General features: G+C 43.1%; 1 protein-coding gene across 1 annotated transcript in view; it reads right to left on the reverse strand.

Moving 5' to 3' along the window:
- The window catches only part of PKD1L1 (polycystin 1 like 1, transient receptor potential channel interacting), a 194,435-nt gene that overhangs the window by 21,361 nt on the left and 153,248 nt on the right, over positions 1-19,826 (reverse strand). The window contains 2 exon segments of the mRNA XM_075271991.1: positions 11,647-11,781; positions 17,379-17,519. Of these exon segments, the coding sequence (XP_075128092.1) occupies positions 11,647-11,781; positions 17,379-17,519 (276 nt within the window).

Genomic DNA, 19,826 nt, shown 5'->3' on the forward strand with positions numbered 1-19,826 from the left:
AAACTGTAATTTTTATAGAAATTTTCAAATAAACTGAAAAATAGACAATCAAAGACAAGAACTACTAACAAAGCCAAAAAAGGCAGAGAAATCATACAGAAAAGGAGCCTTCACACGGAGTAAACGTGCGTGTATTTTTGCAAAATACACGTGTAAAAATACACGTGTAAAAATATGCCTGTAAAATGTCACTGAAGTCAATGGGAGTCTTAGTTTTAAACGTGTATTTTTACATGTGTATTTTGCAAAAATACACGCGCGTTTACTCCATGTGAAGGCTCCCTAATAAGGCAATAAAAATCGTAATCCCTGAATAGATTTAATCTACTGTTACATACAATACATGCAACGATAAGGGAATGTGTAAATAGATTAGTACATTATTGGATTGATACTGAATTATATGCTGTTTTACAGATCAAAGCTGCATTAACAATTCTACTGGCTTCAGAGCTTAAATTCTCCAACATGCTTCATAAGTATAATCTTTTCAAAAGACTTAATAGAGGCTACTGTATAAAAGCACAAATTGTGGTTGATTATTTTGCACAAGTTTATTTATTTTTTTAATCACAATGTATACATTGTATACATTGGTGTTAATAGGTAAAAAATGCTGGGGCTGAAAGACCATATGCTGACACTTGAAAGCTGTAACAATTTTTTGTTTAGAGATGACTTAATTGTTTTGTCCAGTAGGTGGCAGGCAAACACAGTAATTAATGCCTCCTGCTTGTTCTAAAACAGCACTGGAAGTGGAGCCCGGAAGCTTAACATGAACAATTTCAGTCAGGAGGAGAGAAAGCGAGTGGGAGAACTGTATGCTGCACTTCTATCTCCTCTATGTACAACCAGGAGAAGTGCTGGAAGATCAAATCTGCATGCTCTGGAGGCTTCTGCTGCAGCACTGTCATACCTCCCAATTTTCAAAGAACAGAAAGAGGGACAAAAGGCACGCCGTGGCAAATTTAGCTCCACCCACTTCTATGTAGTCTCCGCCCATTCTCATCCATTTTTTTTGTTCCCCACACAGTATAATGCTCCTACAGTTACCCTAACATTATATGTCACCACATTATAATGTTCCCCTTTAATTTTACCACAGTAAGAAGTCCCTCTCCTCATACCCCAGTTTAAACTGGGGGTAAATAGGGGGGAACATTAAACTGGGACATCTGGAGGGGGACATTAAACAGTGGGGGTAGTTGGAGGGGGACATTAAACTGGGGGCAACTAGAGGGGGAGATTAAATTGGGGTAGCTGGAAGGCGACATTAACTGTAGGGGTAGCTGGAGGGTGACATTAAACTGGGGGCAACTAGAAGCGGACATACTGTCCCCAGTTTAATGTCCCTTTCCAATTGCCCCCAGCTTATTGTCTCCATCTAGAGACCCCCATTTTCTAATGTCCCCCTCCAGCTGTCCCCAGTTTAATGTTCTTCTTAATCTCACCTTATTTAATGTCCCCACATCCTCCATTTGCCACCAGTTTAATGCCCCACTTCATCTGCCACCAGCTTAATGTTCCTGCTTCATCTGCCACCAATTTAATGTCCCCACTTCACTTGCCACCAGGTTAATGTCCCTCCCCTTAATCTGCCACTAGCTTAATACCCCCCTTCATCTGTCCCCAGTTTAATAACTCTCCTTCATCTACCACCAGTTTAATGTTCCCCCTCCATCTGCCCCCAGTTTAATGTCTTCCTCCATCACTGCCAACAGTTTCATGCCCCCTCCTACATCTGACCCAGTTTCATGTCTCCCCTATGTCTGCCCCCCAGTTTCATGTCCCCCCTTCACCTTCCGCCAGTTTCATGTCCCCCCTTCATCAACCTCCAGTTTAATGTACCTCTTTCATTTGCCCCTAGTTTCATGTTCACCCTCAATTTCCACCCAAAGTTTAACATAAAAAAACACTGATACTCACCTCTCCTTGCTCCCCTGCCGCTCTGTCGGCAGTCTCTTCACCCGGAGTTTTGTAAGAGCTGTAGGTGCAATGTGTGTGACATCATCATATCGCACCTACAGCAACCTGGGGCCACAGTGGATGGGGAGCACAGGACTGAAGCAGGAGCTGTCTGTGGATAATTCCTGCTTCATTAACTATTGAAGTCAACTCATCTGTGTCCTCCGGACGCAGATGAGTTGAATCCAGACCATACTTCTCACCAACCAGGACTGCAGGACACAACTCACAATCTGGGACTGTCCCGCGGAATCCGGGAATTCTCGGAATTCCGGGAATTTAGTGAGCACATGAGAGCAGGGGATGTATACATTCCATTGTGTTGGGTACATTGTTTGATTACAGCGAGTTTGTCATCAGGTTTGGGGCCCTTTAGGGGGGTGTTCACTCTATTATTAATAGTGTCTGTTGCTAGCATCCATTACAAAATGTTAACAATGGACACTAAGAACCGTCATAAATCTTATAAATAAAATCCCATTGAAATCAATGGGATTTTGTAAATTATAAATTTTATATATATTATTTTATATATATTATTATACGTGTTTGTTTTTTTCAGGGATGTAAAAACCCAGGGTGTCCGTTCAAAATAACAGACTCATGAAGGATGGCAAGCATACGTTATTTATTAATATCCATGTCTATTGCTAACAGACCATAACAGAAGGACGATGGTATTTCTGTTTTTTTCTGTACATGTTCAGAAAGCATAAATAAAAAAGACAAAAAATGAACAGTATAAAACAGACACTAATCGATGCTAATGTGTCCATTTTTTTAAACTGATAAAATCAGTTAGTTTCTGTTAATGTCCATTATGATAGACATCCGTTTTTATTTTTCAACAGACATGATCAGAGCAGACATCTAAAAGTAATGTGAACGCCCCTTAAACCACAAGCATGTCCTTATGCTACTGGAGTTTACAATCCCAGACCTGTCTCCATCTAATATGTCCCTTGGTCTTTGAGTTTAATAAATTTTATTTTGCAAGAGAAGAGTTCCAGACAGACCCCTGGCAGTTCTGGCTGCATGTGCATTGCACCTTTGAAGCCAAAGATGTTATACCTAGAGATGAGCGAACAGTGTTCTATCGAACACATGTTCGATCGGATATCAGGGTGTTCGCCATGTTCGAATCGAATCGAACACCACGTGGTAAAGTGCGCCAAAATTCGATTCCCCTCCCACCTTCCCTGGCGCCTTTTTTGCACCAATAACAGCGCAGGGGAGGTGGGACAGGAACTACGACACTGGGGGCATTGAAAAAAATTGGAAAAAGTCATTGGCTGCCGAAATCAGGTGACCTCCATTTTAGACGAATAGTGGATTTCAAATCCGGGTCATATGAGAATGTGAACTTTGTGACTATGAGACAGGGATAGCTGTACAGGCAGGGATAGCTAGGGATAACCTTTATTTAGGGGGGAATGTTATTAAAAATAACTTTTTGGGGCTCTATCGGGTGTGTAATTGTGATTTTTGTGAGATAAACTTTTTCCCATAGGGATGCATTGGCCAGCGCTGATTGGCCGAATTCCGTACTCTGGCCAATCAGCGCTGGCCAATGCATTCTATTAGCTTGATGAAGCAGAGTGTGCACAAGGGTTCAAGCGCACCCTCGGCTCTGATGTAGCAGAGCCGAGGCTGCACAAGGGTTCAAGCGCACCCTCGGCTCTGATGTAGGAGAGCCGAGGGTGCACTTGAACCCTTGTGCACCCTCAGCTCTGCTACATCAGAGCCGAGGGTGCGCTTGAACCCTTGTGCACACTCTGCTTCATCAAGCTAATAGAATGCATTGGCCAGCGCTGATTGGCCAATGTATTCTATTAGCCTGATGAAGTAGAGCTGAATGTGTGTGCTAAGCACACACATTCAGCTCTACTTCATCGGGCTAATAGAATGCATTGGCCAGCGCTGATTGGCCAGAGTACGGAACTCGACCAATCAGCGCTGGCTCTGCTGGAGGAGGCGGAGTCTAAGATCGCTCCACACCAGTCTCCATTCAGGTCCGACCTTAGACTCCGCCTCCTCCGGCAGAGCCAGCGCTGATTGGCCGAAGGCTGGCCAATGCATTCCTATGCGAATGCAGACTTAGCAGTGCTGAGTCAGTTTTGCTCAACTACACATCTGATGCACACTCGGCACTGCTACATCAGATGTAGCAATCTGATGTAGCAGAGCCGAGGGTGCACTAGAACCCCTGTGCAAACTCAGTTCACACTAATAGAATGCATTGGCCAGCGCTGATTGGCCAATGCATTCTATTAGCCCGATGAAGTAGAGCTGAATGTGTGTGCTAAGCACACACATTCAGCACTGCTTCATCAAGCCAATACAATGCATTAGCCAGTGCTGATTGGCCAGAGTACGGAATTCGGCCAATCAGCGCTGGCTCTGCTGGAGGAGGCGGAGTCTAAGGTCGGACCTGAATGGAGACTGGTGTGGAGCGATCTTAGACTCCGCCTCCTCCAGCAGAGCCAGCGCTGATTGGTCGAGTTCCGTACTCTGGCCAATCAGCGCTGGCCAATGCATTCTATTAGCCCGATGAAGTAGAGCTGAATGTGTGTGCTTAGCACACACATTCAGCTCTACTTCATCAGGCTAATAGAATACATTGGCCAATCAGCGCTGGCCAATGCATTCTATTAGCTTGATGAAGCAGAGTGTGCACAAGGGTTCAAGCGCACCCTCGGCTCTGATGTAGCAGAGCCGAGGCTGCACAAGGGTTCAAGTGCACCCTCGGCTCTCCTACATCAGAGCCGAGGGTGCGCTTGAACCCTTGTGCAGCCTCGGCTCTGCTACATCAGAGCCGAGGGTGCGCTTGAACCCTTGTGCACACTCTGCTTCATCAAGCTAATAGAATGCATTGGCCAGCACTGATTGGCCAGAGTACGGAATTCGGCCAATCAGCGCTGGCCAATGCATTCTATTAGCCCGATGAAGTAGAGCTGAATGTGTGTGCTAAGCACACACATTCAGCACTGCTTCATCACGCCAATACAATGCATTAGCCAGTGCTGATTGGCCAGAGTACGGAATTCGGCCAATCAGCGCTGGCTCTGCTGGAGGAGGCGGAGTCTAAGATCGCTCCACACCAGTCTCCATTCAGGTCCGACCTTAGACTCCGCCTCCTCCAGCAGAGCCAGCGCTGATTGGCCGAATTCCGTACTCTGGCCAATCAGCACTGGCTAATGCATTGTATTGGCTTGATGAAGCAGTGCTGAATGTGTGTGCTTAGCACACACATTCAGCTCTACTTCATCGGGCTAATAGAATGCATTGGCCAATCAGCGCTGGCCAATGCATTCTATTAGTGTGAACTGAGTTTGCACAGGGGTTCTAGTGCACCCTCGGCTCTGCTACATCAGATTGCTACATCTGATGTAGCAGTGCCGAGTGTGCATCAGATGTGTAGTTGAGCAAAACTGACTCAGCACTGCTAAGTCTGCATTCGCATAGGAATGCATTGGCCAGCCTTCGGCCAATCAGCGCTGGCTCTGCCGGAGGAGGCGGAGTCTAAGGTCGGACCTGAATGGAGACTGGTGTGGAGCGATCTTAGACTCCGCCTCCTCCAGCAGAGCCAGCGCTGATTGGCCGAATTCCGTACTCTGGCCAATCAGCACTGGCTAATGCATTGTATTGGCTTGATGAAGCAGTGCTGAATGTGTGTGCTTAGCACACACATTCAGCTCTACTTCATCGGGCTAATAGAATGCATTGGCCAATCAGCGCTGGCCAATGCATTCTATTAGCGTGAACTGAGTTTGCACAGGGGTTCTAGTGCACCCTCGGCTCTGCTACATCAGATTGCTACATCTGATGTAGCAGTGCCGAGTGTGCATCAGATGTGTAGTTGAGCAAAACTGACTCAGCACTGCTAAGTCTGCATTCGCATAGGAATGCATTGGCCAGCCTTCGGCCAATCAGCGCTGGCTCTGCCGGAGGAGGCGGAGTCTAAGGTCGGACCTGAATGGAGACTGGTGTGGAGCTATCTTAGACTCCGCCTCCTCCAGCAGAGCCAGCGCTGATTGGTCGAGTTCCGTACTCTGGCCAATCAGCACTGGCCAATGCATTTCTATGGGGAAAAGTTAGCTTGCGAAAATCGCAAACTGACAGGGATTTCCATGAAATAAAGTGACTTTTATGCCCCCAGACATGCTTCCCCTGCTGTCCCAGTGTCATTCCAGGGTGTTGGTATCATTTCCTGGGGTGTCATAGTGGACTTGGTGACCCTCCAGACACGAATTTGGGTTTCCCCCTTAACGAGTTTATGTTCCCCATAGACTATAATGGGGTTCGAAACCCATTCGAACACTCGAACAGTGAGCGGCTGTTCGAATCGAATTTCGAACCTCGAACATTTTAGTGTTCGCTCATCTCTAGTTATACCATAGTCATTGAGTGTGTGTAATGAAATAAAATGTACTGTCCTTGGCTTCAATGGTGCAATCTGTATGCACCTAGAAGTCGCCAGAGAGTCTGGAACTCATTTCCATCAAATTAAAATTTGGTAAAGGCGAATTTGAAACCCCAGTAGCACGAGAACAAAAATACCATGACCACTAAGAGAAATAAATAAAAGAATTTCATTTTATTAGTGCACCACAATAACAACACAACATATAATAAGGGGAACAAACTAAACCATGATGGTGGTAAGGAGGAATGGTGAACAATCACAACATAATAGGATATGGGTATGGCAGGAAAGGGGAGGACTAAATAGCATAAGAGAAACCTCAGTACAGAACATAGCACATAACATTATAGTCTGCCCATTACCCCATAAAGACAAAGATATACCCCAAGAATAAATATAGGAACACCATTTTTACCTTGCCACACGCTCACCCCAATGCCATTTCACCCTAAGGCTTCATCAAGGGGGCGTGTCAAGGGGACACCACCACTGTATGCTCGTAAAACAAACCATACTATCTTAGATATGTGAACTCTATGCTGAACAGTTGCACTCTGTATGCTACTCTGTTAACCCCTTAACAGCCAGACCTGTTGGTCCATAAGATCCAAGCATTTTCTTTTTTAATCTACGAATTCCCAAAGCTATAAAAGTTTTTATTTTATACTGATACAACTGTATGAAGACTTGTTTTGTTGCTGGCATTTAATTATGCCTGTCAGCAGTAGTAAGAGAGCCTAACAGTAGCCACCATGCGCCATAGCAATCAATCTGCATCTTACAATCTCATCCTAGAGAGGCCAATGGGGTAAAAGATGGAGCTTCGATTCTGTTCCATTCCATTTAGATTGCGTAGCAGCTATAAACCATGGCAGTATAATGCAGCCAGCATTTACTGTTGTGTCATCAGTATGACACTTTACTGGAATTACATAGTTTCCATGGTATAACACTACATACTGGAGTGGGGGTCCCTGGTTAAACCATAAATGTATGGACTGCCATTATGAATTATTAGGCCTGGTCTGCATGTGGACCCTCCGAATGGAATACTGAATGCATTGGCAAGTGGTGAGCAGTAAAAGAACACGCATAGACTATAATGGGATCCGTGTGCTTTCCATGCGGAGTCCGTATGAGTCATGCAGACAGGAAAGTAGTTCATGAGGTACTTTTCTGTCCACATGTTCTGTGCAGACACCACACGGAAAACACATGGACCCCATTATAGTCTATGCGGTCTGTGTGCTTTCATAAGCTCACTATTTGCCAATGCGTTCAGCATTCTGTTCGGGGGATCTCCATGTGGACTTCCTGAACAGAATGCTGAATGCAGATGTGAACCAGGCATTAATCCCAATGCCTGCTGTTTTTTGCAATACAGCTAAGGGGACATTCACACTTGCCTCCGGTGTCCGCCCTTTGCCATTCTGCCGGATTTGTGTTCTCAGCCCTGAGAAACTGGAGAGGAGACAGAAACCCGGCAGTCAGCTTCAAAACCTATTCATTTGAATGGGTTTTTTTACGGTGAACGCTGTTGTCCACCTGTGGCCTCTCCTCGGGAAAACTGTTTTTTTCGGTCATACACAAAGTCGGTTGTGCAGGACTTTGTGTCCAGCTAAAAAAAAATGGTTTCCCCGCAGAAAGGCCGCAGGCGGACACCAGCGGTCACATTTAAAAACCCATTCAAATGAATGAGTTTTAAAGCTGAACACCAGGTTTCCGTCCCGTGTCCAGTTTCTTTGGGCTGATGACGAAAACGCGTCGGAATGGCACAGGGCGGACATCGGGCGCAAGGGTAAACGCCCCCATTATCAAATATGATAGAAGGCTGTTGTACAAGAGCATATCCATTCAAAGTCTAGGGGCTGACAGAAAAAGAAAGCTGTTTCCTATAGTCCCACAGATATGCTCATCTGCTCCATGCAAATTTCCCCATTCTTGTGATTTATGGGAATCCTACTATTTTAACATTTATCATCTATTCAATGCATAGCTGATGGTTTTACTCATTTAACTTTATAGAATACATATTTCAAAAGATCATATCCATTTAAAGTCTTTGGAACTGACAGAAACAAAGCCAGACCAGCAGTTCCTCCAGCACCATAGACAAAAGAAGCAGCAGCAGCATGACATGCACATCTATAAATTTCACACTCAAATTACAATCTACAACTTCAAAACTCTTTCTTAGCACAACAAAATCTGGACTGTATGTGTCAGCACAAATGGTTATTTTTTAGTTACATTAGCTATATAAGCTGCAGAATAGCTGCATTTTATGTATATATCTCCCTATCTTATAAAAATGAATTCTTGTCTGTCTGTCTGTCTGTCTGTCTGTACTCTAATGCGAACCAAACGATTGGACCGATCTTCACCAAATTTGGTACAGAGATACTTCAGGTATCCGGGAAGGTTTAAGACGAGACTCCAACTCGCTCGGACGTACCGTTGCTGAGATACAGCATTACAAATACAGTGCCCCCCCCCTTAGCCAATACAAACCTGCAAGTCTTTCACTCATATTCCAACTGCAATACACACGGTCACTCCACATGCACAATACAACACTGATATCCAAACTGAGATACATGCATCAGAGGATTAGATACATAGATCAGCACACAGTATCACATGCCAGAGGATTAGATACACGGGTCTGCACACAGTCCCACACACCAGAGGATTAAATACGCATTTCTGCACACAGTTCCACACACTGAAGGATTTGATATGTGCATTTGCACACGGTTTCACATGCCAAAGGATTAGAGACAGGCGTCTACACACAGTTCCACACTCCAGAGGATTAGATACGTGCGTCTGCACACATTTGTACACACCATAGGATTAGATACACGCGTCTGCACACAGTTCCACATTCCAGAGGATTAGATATGCGCGTCTGCACACAGTTCCACATTCCAGAGGATTAGATACGCGCGTCTACACATAGTTCCACACGCCAAAGGATTAGATATGCACGTCTGCACACAGTACCACACGGGGGAGGATTAGATATGCGCGTCTACACAGTACCACATGCCATAGGATTAGATACGCGCATCTGCACACAGTACCACATGCCGGGGGATTGGATACGCGCGTCTACACACAGTTCCACACGCCGTAGGATTAGATACGCACCTCTTCACATAATACCATACAGGGGAGGAATAGATACACGTGTCTTCACACAGTTGTACACGCCATAGGATTAGATACACGGGTCTGCACACAGTCCCACACACCAGAGGATTAAATACGCACTTCTGCACACAGTACCACATGCCATAGGATTAGATACGTGCGCCTGCACACGGTTCCACATGCCGAAGCATTAGATACAGGCGTCTACACACAGTTCTACACTCCAGAGGATTAGATACACAGATCAGCACACAGTATCACACGCCAGAGGATTAGATACACGGGTCTCCACACAGTCCCACACACCAGAGGATTAAATACGCATTTCTGCACACAGTTCCACACACTGAAGAATTTGATACACGCGTCTGCGCACGGTTCCACATGCCGAAGGATTAGATACAGGCGTCTACACACAGTTCCACACTCCAGAGCATTAGATACGTGCGTCTGCACACATTTGTACACGCCATAGGATTAGATACACGCATCTGCACAGAGTACCACATGCCGTAGGATTAGATACACGCGTCTACACACAGTTCCACATTCCAGAGGATTAGATACGCGCGTGTGCACACAGTTGTACATGCCATAGGATTAGATACACGCGTCTGCAGACAGTACCACATGCAGTAGGATTAGATACGCGCGTCTACACATAGTTCCACACGCCAAAGGATTAGATACGCGCCTCTTCACACAATACCACACTTTGGAGGATTAGATACGTGTCTCTGTACACAGTACCACAAGCCAGAGAATTAGATACGTGTCTCAGCACACAGTATCACACAGGGGAGGATTAGATACGCGTGTTTACACACAGTACCACACGGGGGAGGATTAGATACGCGCATCTACACACAGTACCACATGCCATAGGATTAGATATGCGCATCTGCACACAGTACCACATGCCGGGGGATTGGATACACGCCTCTACACACAGTTCCACACGCCGTAGGATTAGATACGTGCCTCTTCACACAATACCACACAGGGGAGGATTAGATACACGTGTCTTCACACAGTTGTACACGCCTTAGGATTAGATACACGCGTCTGCACACAGTACCACATGCCGTAGGATTAGATACGTGCGTCTACACGCAGTACCAGATGCCTTAGGATTAGATACACGCATCTGCACACAGTACCACATGCCGTAGGATTAGATACGCGCGTCTACACACAGTACCACATGCCGTAGGATTAGATACACGTGTCTACACACAGTTCCACACGCCGTAGGATTAGATACGCGCCTCTTCACACAATACCACACAGGGGAGGATTAAATACGTGCGTTTGCACACAGTACCACACGCCAGAGGATAAGATAAGCGCGTCTGCACACAGTACCAAATTCCGTAGGATTAGATACGCACGTCTGCACACAGTACCACATGCCGTAGGATTAGATACCCACGTCTACACACAGTTCCACATGCCGTAGGATTAGATATGCGCCTCTTCACACAATACCACACAGGGGAGGATTAGATACGTGCATCTGCACACAGTACCACATGCCAGAGTCATTAGATATGCGCGTCTGCACACAGTTTCACTTACTGGAGGATTAGATACGCGCCTCTTCACACAATACCACACGGGGAGGATTAGATATGTGCATCTGCACACAGTACCACACCAACAAGGATTGGATACTTGCATCTAAACACAGTACTACATGGGGAAGGATTAGATACAGCTTTACTCCAGGTATCCATAACAACTGATCACAGGTTTTTCACTGACATCCAAAATGAGATACACATAATCACATTACGCTTATGGACATACACACAAACCACATACAAAATACACCAGTGCAAAACTGGACAATTCTTATGGGGCCACTACACAAACATAAAATGTAATATACCCGTGCAAAGCCGGGTCCTCCCTCTAGTCTAATGATATATATGAAATTCTGGAAAACCTATACTGAGGAGTGACTGAAAATTGAAGACAATAAATACTCCATTATAATATTCATGCCAGTTAGAATTAATTGACAAAATATCACTGTTAAAATTACTTGCAAAACTCTCCTCTACCTAAAAAAGATAACATAAAATGAAATTACTCACCACTGTGAATGCTGAGCTGGAACAAGAATGCTGAAATACAGCCACACAAGGAGCCATCATTTTGTAAAAGCGGAGAAGTTTTATAAACTTGATCATAATTAAAAATAAAGTAATCCCATGCAAACAACGAGTCCACTAAAACATAAGAAAACAAGTTAGGAGAGTTTACAGTGGCTTTGCTGTAACATTTTAATTCCCCTTAGATTTGCTTTATTGAAGATTAATATCTATATAACAGTTGCTAGGCATTTTTTTTTTCTAAAGGATCTGCTTTTAAGAAAGTCTGATATCATGCACACACTTTCTTGGCAATTTCTGAAAAGTGTTTACAGCCATAGCCAAATATAATATAAAACAAAGAGTTTTCAATCTTTTATACTTTTCCTTTTTCTTAAAGGGGTTGTCTTTCCACAAATTGACTTTTCATACTAATGACCTACCCACAGGATGGGGAGTGGGTGCAGACTCTTCTATTCCAGTAATAGGCGTTGCACTGTACTTTACCAGAACACCACTATATAATGGACAGGGTTTGCGCATGCTTCCAGTCCACTGCTATAAATTCCAGCTAATCTATGAGCGGTGCCCACAGATCACATACTGATGCCCTTTCCTGTGGATAGGTTATCAATACGAAAAATTGATTTTGGGCTGAAAAATTTTAAGGGTGTGTTCACACAGAGTTTTTTGCAGGTGGATTTTGAGGCGGAATGCGCCTCAAAATCCACCTGTAAAAATGGCTCCCATTGACTTCAATAGGAGCTGCTCGCTTATTTTTTCCGCTAGCTAGTAGTGGAAAAAAGAAGCGACATGACCTATATTGCAGTGGGTTCAGCGGCTGAATCAGCCACGGCGTCCGCGGCTCGAGACACGCTCCTGTTTAGGCACATTCATTCGAGCCTAATCAGGAGTGGGATGCCGCGACAGAATACCGATGCTCCATCGGCATCCTGACGTGGCTAGCCAGGCAGAAAGTTCCCAAGGCGGAAAAGGTTTCCGCCACTTTTACCTCTGTGTGAACATACCCTTAATCTACGGCCATTTAAACACTGTGTGTGATGCCAACCCAAGAAACATGGACTCCATAACAAAAAACAGATATCAGTGACAGATTTACAGTTTGAACTGTTTTAGATCCGCACATAAAATAGCTCAATTTAATGGAGTAATATACATGCAGCTACCCACTGTGGGTTCTGCAGTTTTTTACAGGAAATTTGCATCAAGAAAAGACATTTCCTTTTTTCTTTTTTTTTTTTCCAAACAATGCATTTTTCAAACCTGTGATGGAAAATGAAAGGGCATGTGAACAGCAATACACAATCTCACTGAAAGCAATGAGAGAGACTTCAGGTGGTTTACAATCGGATTTCAGCAAATATTTCAAGCTGAAAAAAAGAGAAATGCTGAAAAATCTGCCAAACAAAAAAGCAGCATTTTCAAAAATCGCCACGTACCTACAGAAACTCTTGTGATTTCCCTATAGGTTTAATAAAGGGAAGAAAATCTGAAGAGAAAAACTTAGCAATAGTACAGATTTTTCAGCTGCGTTTCGCTACGTGGGGCCATAGTCTGAGGATGGCAGCAAACTGCAGTAGAAACACCACAGAAAAAATGCGGCATTTTACAGTCACAGCAAAGTAGTGAATCCCATTCCCCAGTTTGTGGTAAAATACGCACAGGGGACATGCTGCAATTTCTAAAACCGTTGCCGTTTTGGAAATCACACCATGTCAATTATACTTATGGAAACGCTGCTGGTGGTTTTCTTATAGGTATAATGGAACCTCTGCAAACATTCTGTGCAGGAAGAACTGTGATGCGATGCTGCTGCTGATTTTCCTGCAGAGCTTTTTTGCTGCGGGATGATACGTGGGGCCTTAGCCTTTCTGAGACCTTGATATTGATGATATAGGATAGCTCTTAAATATTAGTTTGGTGTTGATCTGAGTTCCTCTAACCAACTAATCAGCTGGGTTGATGGACACTTTTGTCTATCTGACACAGATCTGGACCTTTGTGGGTTTGTTTGATATTGCAGTTAAGTCCTATTCAATTGAAGCTGTAGTATCAGGCACAACCACAATAGAATGTAAGGTGCTTGTGCCTAAAGAGCAGTGAAGAGGCTGCAGCATGTCTCTCAGTGATACATGTCGTGCATCTTCAGTTTACCTCATCTAAATTTAGGCCATTATTAAAGAGGTTGTCTAGGATATAATTAAATCCCTACACTAATCTAAACACCCTCCCCTGCCTACTCTCTAAATAACATAATTTATCAGAAATGTATAATTACTCATATTTCAGGGGGAGGGGGGGTCATGTGACCACCCCAGGGACATTTACTGGTTATTCATTGACGATCCATTTTCCCGTTTCCAGAAACGGAACATCCCTATTACTTGTGCCCCCGTCCTATCCACTTCATCATACTTACCTATTTTGTTCCTTCCAGGCTTCTTCCTGTGGAATGGCTCCTCCTCCTTTTGTGACATCTGTCCACACTATAGACCCAGTGCTGCTCTGTGCAGCTGATAATCCACCTCCACTGCGCATGCGTGAGAGCAGCATCAGAGACCTGCGCAGAAGAGGTGGATCATCAGCTACAGAGCAGCACTGGGTCTATAGCATGCAGTCAGAAGGAGGAAGATTGGAAAGAAGACAGGTAAGTATATCATGGGGTCGGGGGTTAAGCTGAGTAGGTAGGGAAGGGCTAGTAGTTGTGAGTGAGATAGCTAGACAGTCACAGGAAGGGGGTGTATGGGAGGGAGGGATGGGGTGTATGGGAAGGAGGGAGGGAGAGAGGAAGGGGGAGGTGAGGTGAGAGGTAGCTAGCGTGGAAGTTACATAGCAGGAAGTTGCACACTGTAAACAAAAACGGAAGATACCAGGAGCTCACAGAGACATGCCACTCAAAACACTGCTAAAGGTATATGCATTTTTTTAGCCCAATAATAGCACTAACAGACCTTTTTTAACCAGCTCTGGACCACACATAGATTATATAGGTCCGGAAGGTGGTTGCCTTGTTCTGACAGGAAGTACCAGTACGTCCAATCAGAACACAGCAGCTACGCGAGATTGTGCAGCTGCTGAAACTGGGAGCTGGCTGTAACTTCAGCTGGAGCTCACCTTCCCTGCCTTCTCGATTGCTGTGTATATATCGCTCAATGAGCACTGTATACACAGCTATGGGCCATGATGCGGCTGCCCTATGACCCGGCAGTCACGTGATCCGCCGGGCTTTCAAGAGCTGCTGGGTCCTACAGGACCTAGATCAGCTCTGCAAACTATAAACGTGCAGGAGGCTGTATTCCTCCTGTAATTGGGGCTAAGTTGCAGGGGAAATCAGTTGCAGGGGAAATCAGTCTCTAATACAAAGAAAAAAAAGTGATCAGATGTTCCCAAAGGTCTCTTATGACCTTATGGGGACACAAAGTGAAAAAAAAAAAATTAATAAAAAAGTTTTTCAAAATATAATAATAAAAATAAATAAATAAAATAATATGCCAATAAAACGTCACCATATAAAATAAAAATTACTGTAACGGAGAGGAAAAACTATTTTAAAAGGTTTTTCAGTAGCAGTTTGTTATTAAATAAAATAAAAAAAGAAAAGTGAAAAACAGACTCTATTTCCCTCCTATTTTGTCTATATTTTCCTGAATATAAAAAAATTAAAACACATGCAAAAATAAAAACAATATACAAATAAAGCCCTATGTGTCACCGAAAAAAAGACGCAGAAATTAGTTGAATGAGAGATATGAGAAAAATGTCACAGCCCTCAAAACTGCACATACAAAAACAATGTATATGTATATATATATATATATATACAGTTAGGGCCAGAAATATTTGGACAGTGACACAATTTTCGCGAGTTGGGCTCTGCATGCCACCACATTGGTTTTGAAATGAGACCTCTACAACAGAATTCAAGTGCAGATTGTAACGTTTAATTTGAAGGGTTGAACAAAAATATCTGATAGAAAATGTAGGAATTGTACACATTTCTTTACAAACACTGCACATTTTAGGAGCTCAAAAGTAATTGGACAAATAAACATAACCCAAACAAAATATTTTTATTTTCAATATTTTGTTGCGAATCCTTTGGAGGCAATCACTGCCTTAAGTCTGGAACCCATGAACATCACCAAACGCTGGGTTTCCTCCTTCTTAATGCTTTGCCAGGCCTTTACAGCCGCAGCCTTCAGGTCTTGCTTGTTTGTGGGTCTTTCCGCCTTAAGTCTGGATTTGAGCAAGTGAAATGCATGCTCAATTGGGTTAAGATCTGGTGATTGACTTGGCCATTGCAGAATGTTCCACTTTTTTGCACTCATGAACTCCTGGGTAGCTTTGGCTGTATGCTTGGGGTCATTGTCCATCTGTACTATGAAGCGCCGTCCGATCAACTTGGCAGCATTTGGCTGAATCTGGGCTGAATGTATATCCCGGTACACTTCAGAATTCATCCGGCTACTCTTGTCTGCTGTTATGTCATCAATAAACACAAGTGACCCAGTGCCATTGAAAGCCATGCATGCCCATGCCATCACGTTGCCTCCACCATGTTTTACAGAGGATGTGGTGTGCCTTGGATCATGTGCCGTTCCCTTTCTTCTCCAAACTTTTTTCTTCCCATCATTCTGGTACAGGTTGATCTTTGTCTCATCTGTCCATAGAATACTTTTCCAGAACTGAGCTGGCTTCTTGAGGTGTTTTTCAGCAAATTTAACTCTGGCCTGTCTATTTTTGGAATTGATGAATGGTTTGCATCTAGATGTGAACCCTTTGTATTTACTTTCATGGAGTCTTCTCTTTACTGTTGACATAGAGACAGATACACCTACTTCACTGAGAGTGTTCTGGACTTCAGTTGATGTTGTGAACGGGTTCTTCTTGACCAAAGAAAGTATGCGGCGATCATCCACCACTGTTGTCATCCGTGGACGCCCAGGCCTTTTTGAGTTCCCAAGCTCACCAGTCGATTCCTTTTTTCTTACAATGTACCTGACTGTTGATTTTGCTACTCCAAGCATGTTTGCTATCTCTCTGATGGATTTTTTCTTTCTTTTCAGCCTCAGGATGTTCTGCTTCACCTCAATTAAAAGTTCCTTTGACCGCATGTTGTCTGGTCACAGCAACAGCTTCCAAATGCAAAACCACACACCTGGAATCTACCCCAGACCTTTTAACTACTTCATTGATTACAGGTTTACGAGAGAGACGCCTTCAGAATTAATTGCAGCCCTTAGAGTCCATTGTCCAATTACTTTTGGTCCCTTGAAAAAGAGGAGGCTATGCATTACAGAGCTATGATTCCTAAACCCTTTCTCCGATTTGGATGTGGAAACTCTCATATTGCAGCTGGGAGTGTGCACTTTCAGCCCATATTATATATATAATTGTATTTCTGAACATGTTTTAGTAAACAGCTAAAATAACAAAACTTGTGTCACTGTCCAAATATTTCTGGCCCTAACTGTATATATATATATATATATATATATATATATATATATATATATATTATTGTGGGCACATATAATGTAGGGTTGACTGTAGGAGGATTATACTGTGTAGGGGCACATGAAAAATGACTGAAAATGGGTGGAGTCAACATAAAAGTGGGCGGAGCTAAATTTTCAAAAGTTGGGAGGTATGGTATTACCACAATGAACATTCCCAGTAAAATAGGCCTTTGAAGAAATAATAGAAAAATATACCTTTTCAATGGCAGCAATGAAACTGAAATTTGCAAATACTGTAAAAAATCCTCTTTGAAGATGATCTGTCATATCCACAGTAAGCATGTAATGGTAGATTTGGCAGCTGTAGTAACACAGACTGAGTAGAATTATAAAAGCCTGGAGATTAGAAAGAGAATGTTACATTGTTAGTAATTTTTAACTGAAAGAAATTAAGATACAGACATGAATGTCAGCTGAATTAATTAATGAATAATGAATTAAATTAGGACTTTTACCTAAGTCAACTCAAGTAAAGCCAACACATCAGTTCTGATCAGATCATGTGTTGTGTTACTATTTTCCCATAAGAAAGATTACAGTGCTTAGAAAAAGTAGTTTATCCTGATTTTTTCAAAATTTGCACATTTTTACTTTTGGGCTGGGGCCTCCTCTAGGCAGATTCCATCCACACATTGCAGACAAATACGCACGGCGGAAATGCTGCATTTTACAACCATGTCATTTTTGGAAATCGCAGCATGTCAGTTATACCTACGGAAACGCTGGCAGTTTCCCTATAGGCATAATTGAAGCAGCAAGTCCGCAGAGGAAAACTGTAGGTACTTTTTGTGAAAAGCAATGCTGGAAAAAAACCTGCAATGTGTTTCTACCGCAGTTTTTTCCATATCGCTTTTTTGCTGCAGTCCGTCAGATGGGGCCTTAACCTTAAGAGGTTCTCCAGGGAGTCTCTGTACGCTTACTTTCTTTGCGGTTTTCAAGTCTCATACCTAGGGTTCTCTGGACTGCTTTTTTTACCCCAGGTTGAATGACTGGAACCAGCACCTGGATTTTTTGTCCCTCCTCCTTCCTCTCTAATGTTCACATAGCACAATAGATATTTGTATATTTTGGGGGCTGGCAGAATATAGTGACTGGCAGCTAGGTGATGGTTTAAAACATGTAACTTGGGGTCAGAATCCCTAGGTCTGGGGCCTTAAAACTCTGTATGACATAAGTGTACAGAGACTATCTGGAGAGACCCTTTAATTGTGTAATATCAAATTTTATATAGGACACATTCAACCTAAGTACACATAAGAAGGGAGTTTTTAAACAACCATTTTATGTACAGAATGAAAAATATTTTCTCTTTCAAAGAAGATGCATAGAGCTTATAACAAACTAGTGTTAGGCTAAGGGCCCACATGGCATTCGGCAGCGCTTTTGAAAGAAAGTTCACAGAGATTTCCTCTGCGGACTTTCTGCTTCAATTATACCAATAGGGAAAACGCTGGTGTTTCCGTAGGTATAATTGACATGCTGCGATTTCCAAAACCATGACAGTTTTGGAAATCGACACATTTTAACATTTTAGCGAGTATTTTAACACAAAGTGGGGATGGGATTCGCTAGATGCATTTTTTGCGGCCCGTTCTCGTAAAGGATGGGAAAACCGCCTGGAAGCGGTTTTTACAAAAAAAAAGCTCCACAAAAAGCATGCCAAGGTCAAAAGAAGCCACACGTTATTTACGTGTGAACTAAGCCTAACTGGTTTGCAGCTGTGCAACAAGCTGCAACACACTGAAATCTCTCTATGAGTACCAGCCATAACCTTTTCAGCTATTTGTGCTCTACTGCCTCCGCTGTGGAATCAACCTTTCAACATATCATCTTCAAGAACTGATGGCTCACTTGCTGCCTAATATATCCTGTTTTTCAGCCACTATGGTTATAAAGATGTTAGTGCTGATCAATGGTGCAGTCAGTGGACGGAAGAGAAGAATTTTTTTTTTAACCCCTTCCCGCCGACAGCATGTTTCGATTTTCATTTTTCTTTTTTGACTCCCCACATTCAAAACCTCGTAACTTTTTTATTTCTCCACTCTCAGAGCCATATGAGGACTTAATGTTTGTGGGACAATTTTTTCTTCATGATGCTGCCATTGATTATTCTGTACAATGTACTGGAAAGCTGGAAAAAAATTCAGAATGGGATGGATTTGAAGAAAAAGTGCATTTGTGCTTACGGGATTCGTTTTTACGGCGTTCACTGTGCAGCCAAAATGACATATCGCCAATATTCTATGTTTCGGTTCGATTTCAAGGATACCAAATTTATATGGTTTTATTTACATTTTAACCCCTTTTTTAAAGTCACCATATTCTGACACCTGTAACTTTTTTATACTTCTGTGTATGGGGATGTAAAAGGCGTCTTTTTTGTGGGGTCAGGTGTATTGTTTAGTTCTACCATTTTGGGGAATTACTTTTGCTTTGATCATTTTTTATTCAAATTTTTATCAAAGGCAAAACAGTGAAAAAAACAGCGGTTTGGCACTTTTGACTTTTCCTGCTACGGCGTTTACCGTACAGGAAAAATATTTTTATAGATTTGTAGAGCGGGCGTTTTCGGACACAGAGATACCTAATGTGTGGGTTTTTCTCAGCATTTCAGTACTTTTATATGTGTTCTAGGGAAAGGGT

Source organism: Leptodactylus fuscus, chromosome 4 (assembly GCF_031893055.1).
Source record: "Leptodactylus fuscus isolate aLepFus1 chromosome 4, aLepFus1.hap2, whole genome shotgun sequence".
In the NCBI taxonomy this organism is placed as follows: domain Eukaryota; kingdom Metazoa; phylum Chordata; class Amphibia; order Anura; family Leptodactylidae; genus Leptodactylus; species Leptodactylus fuscus.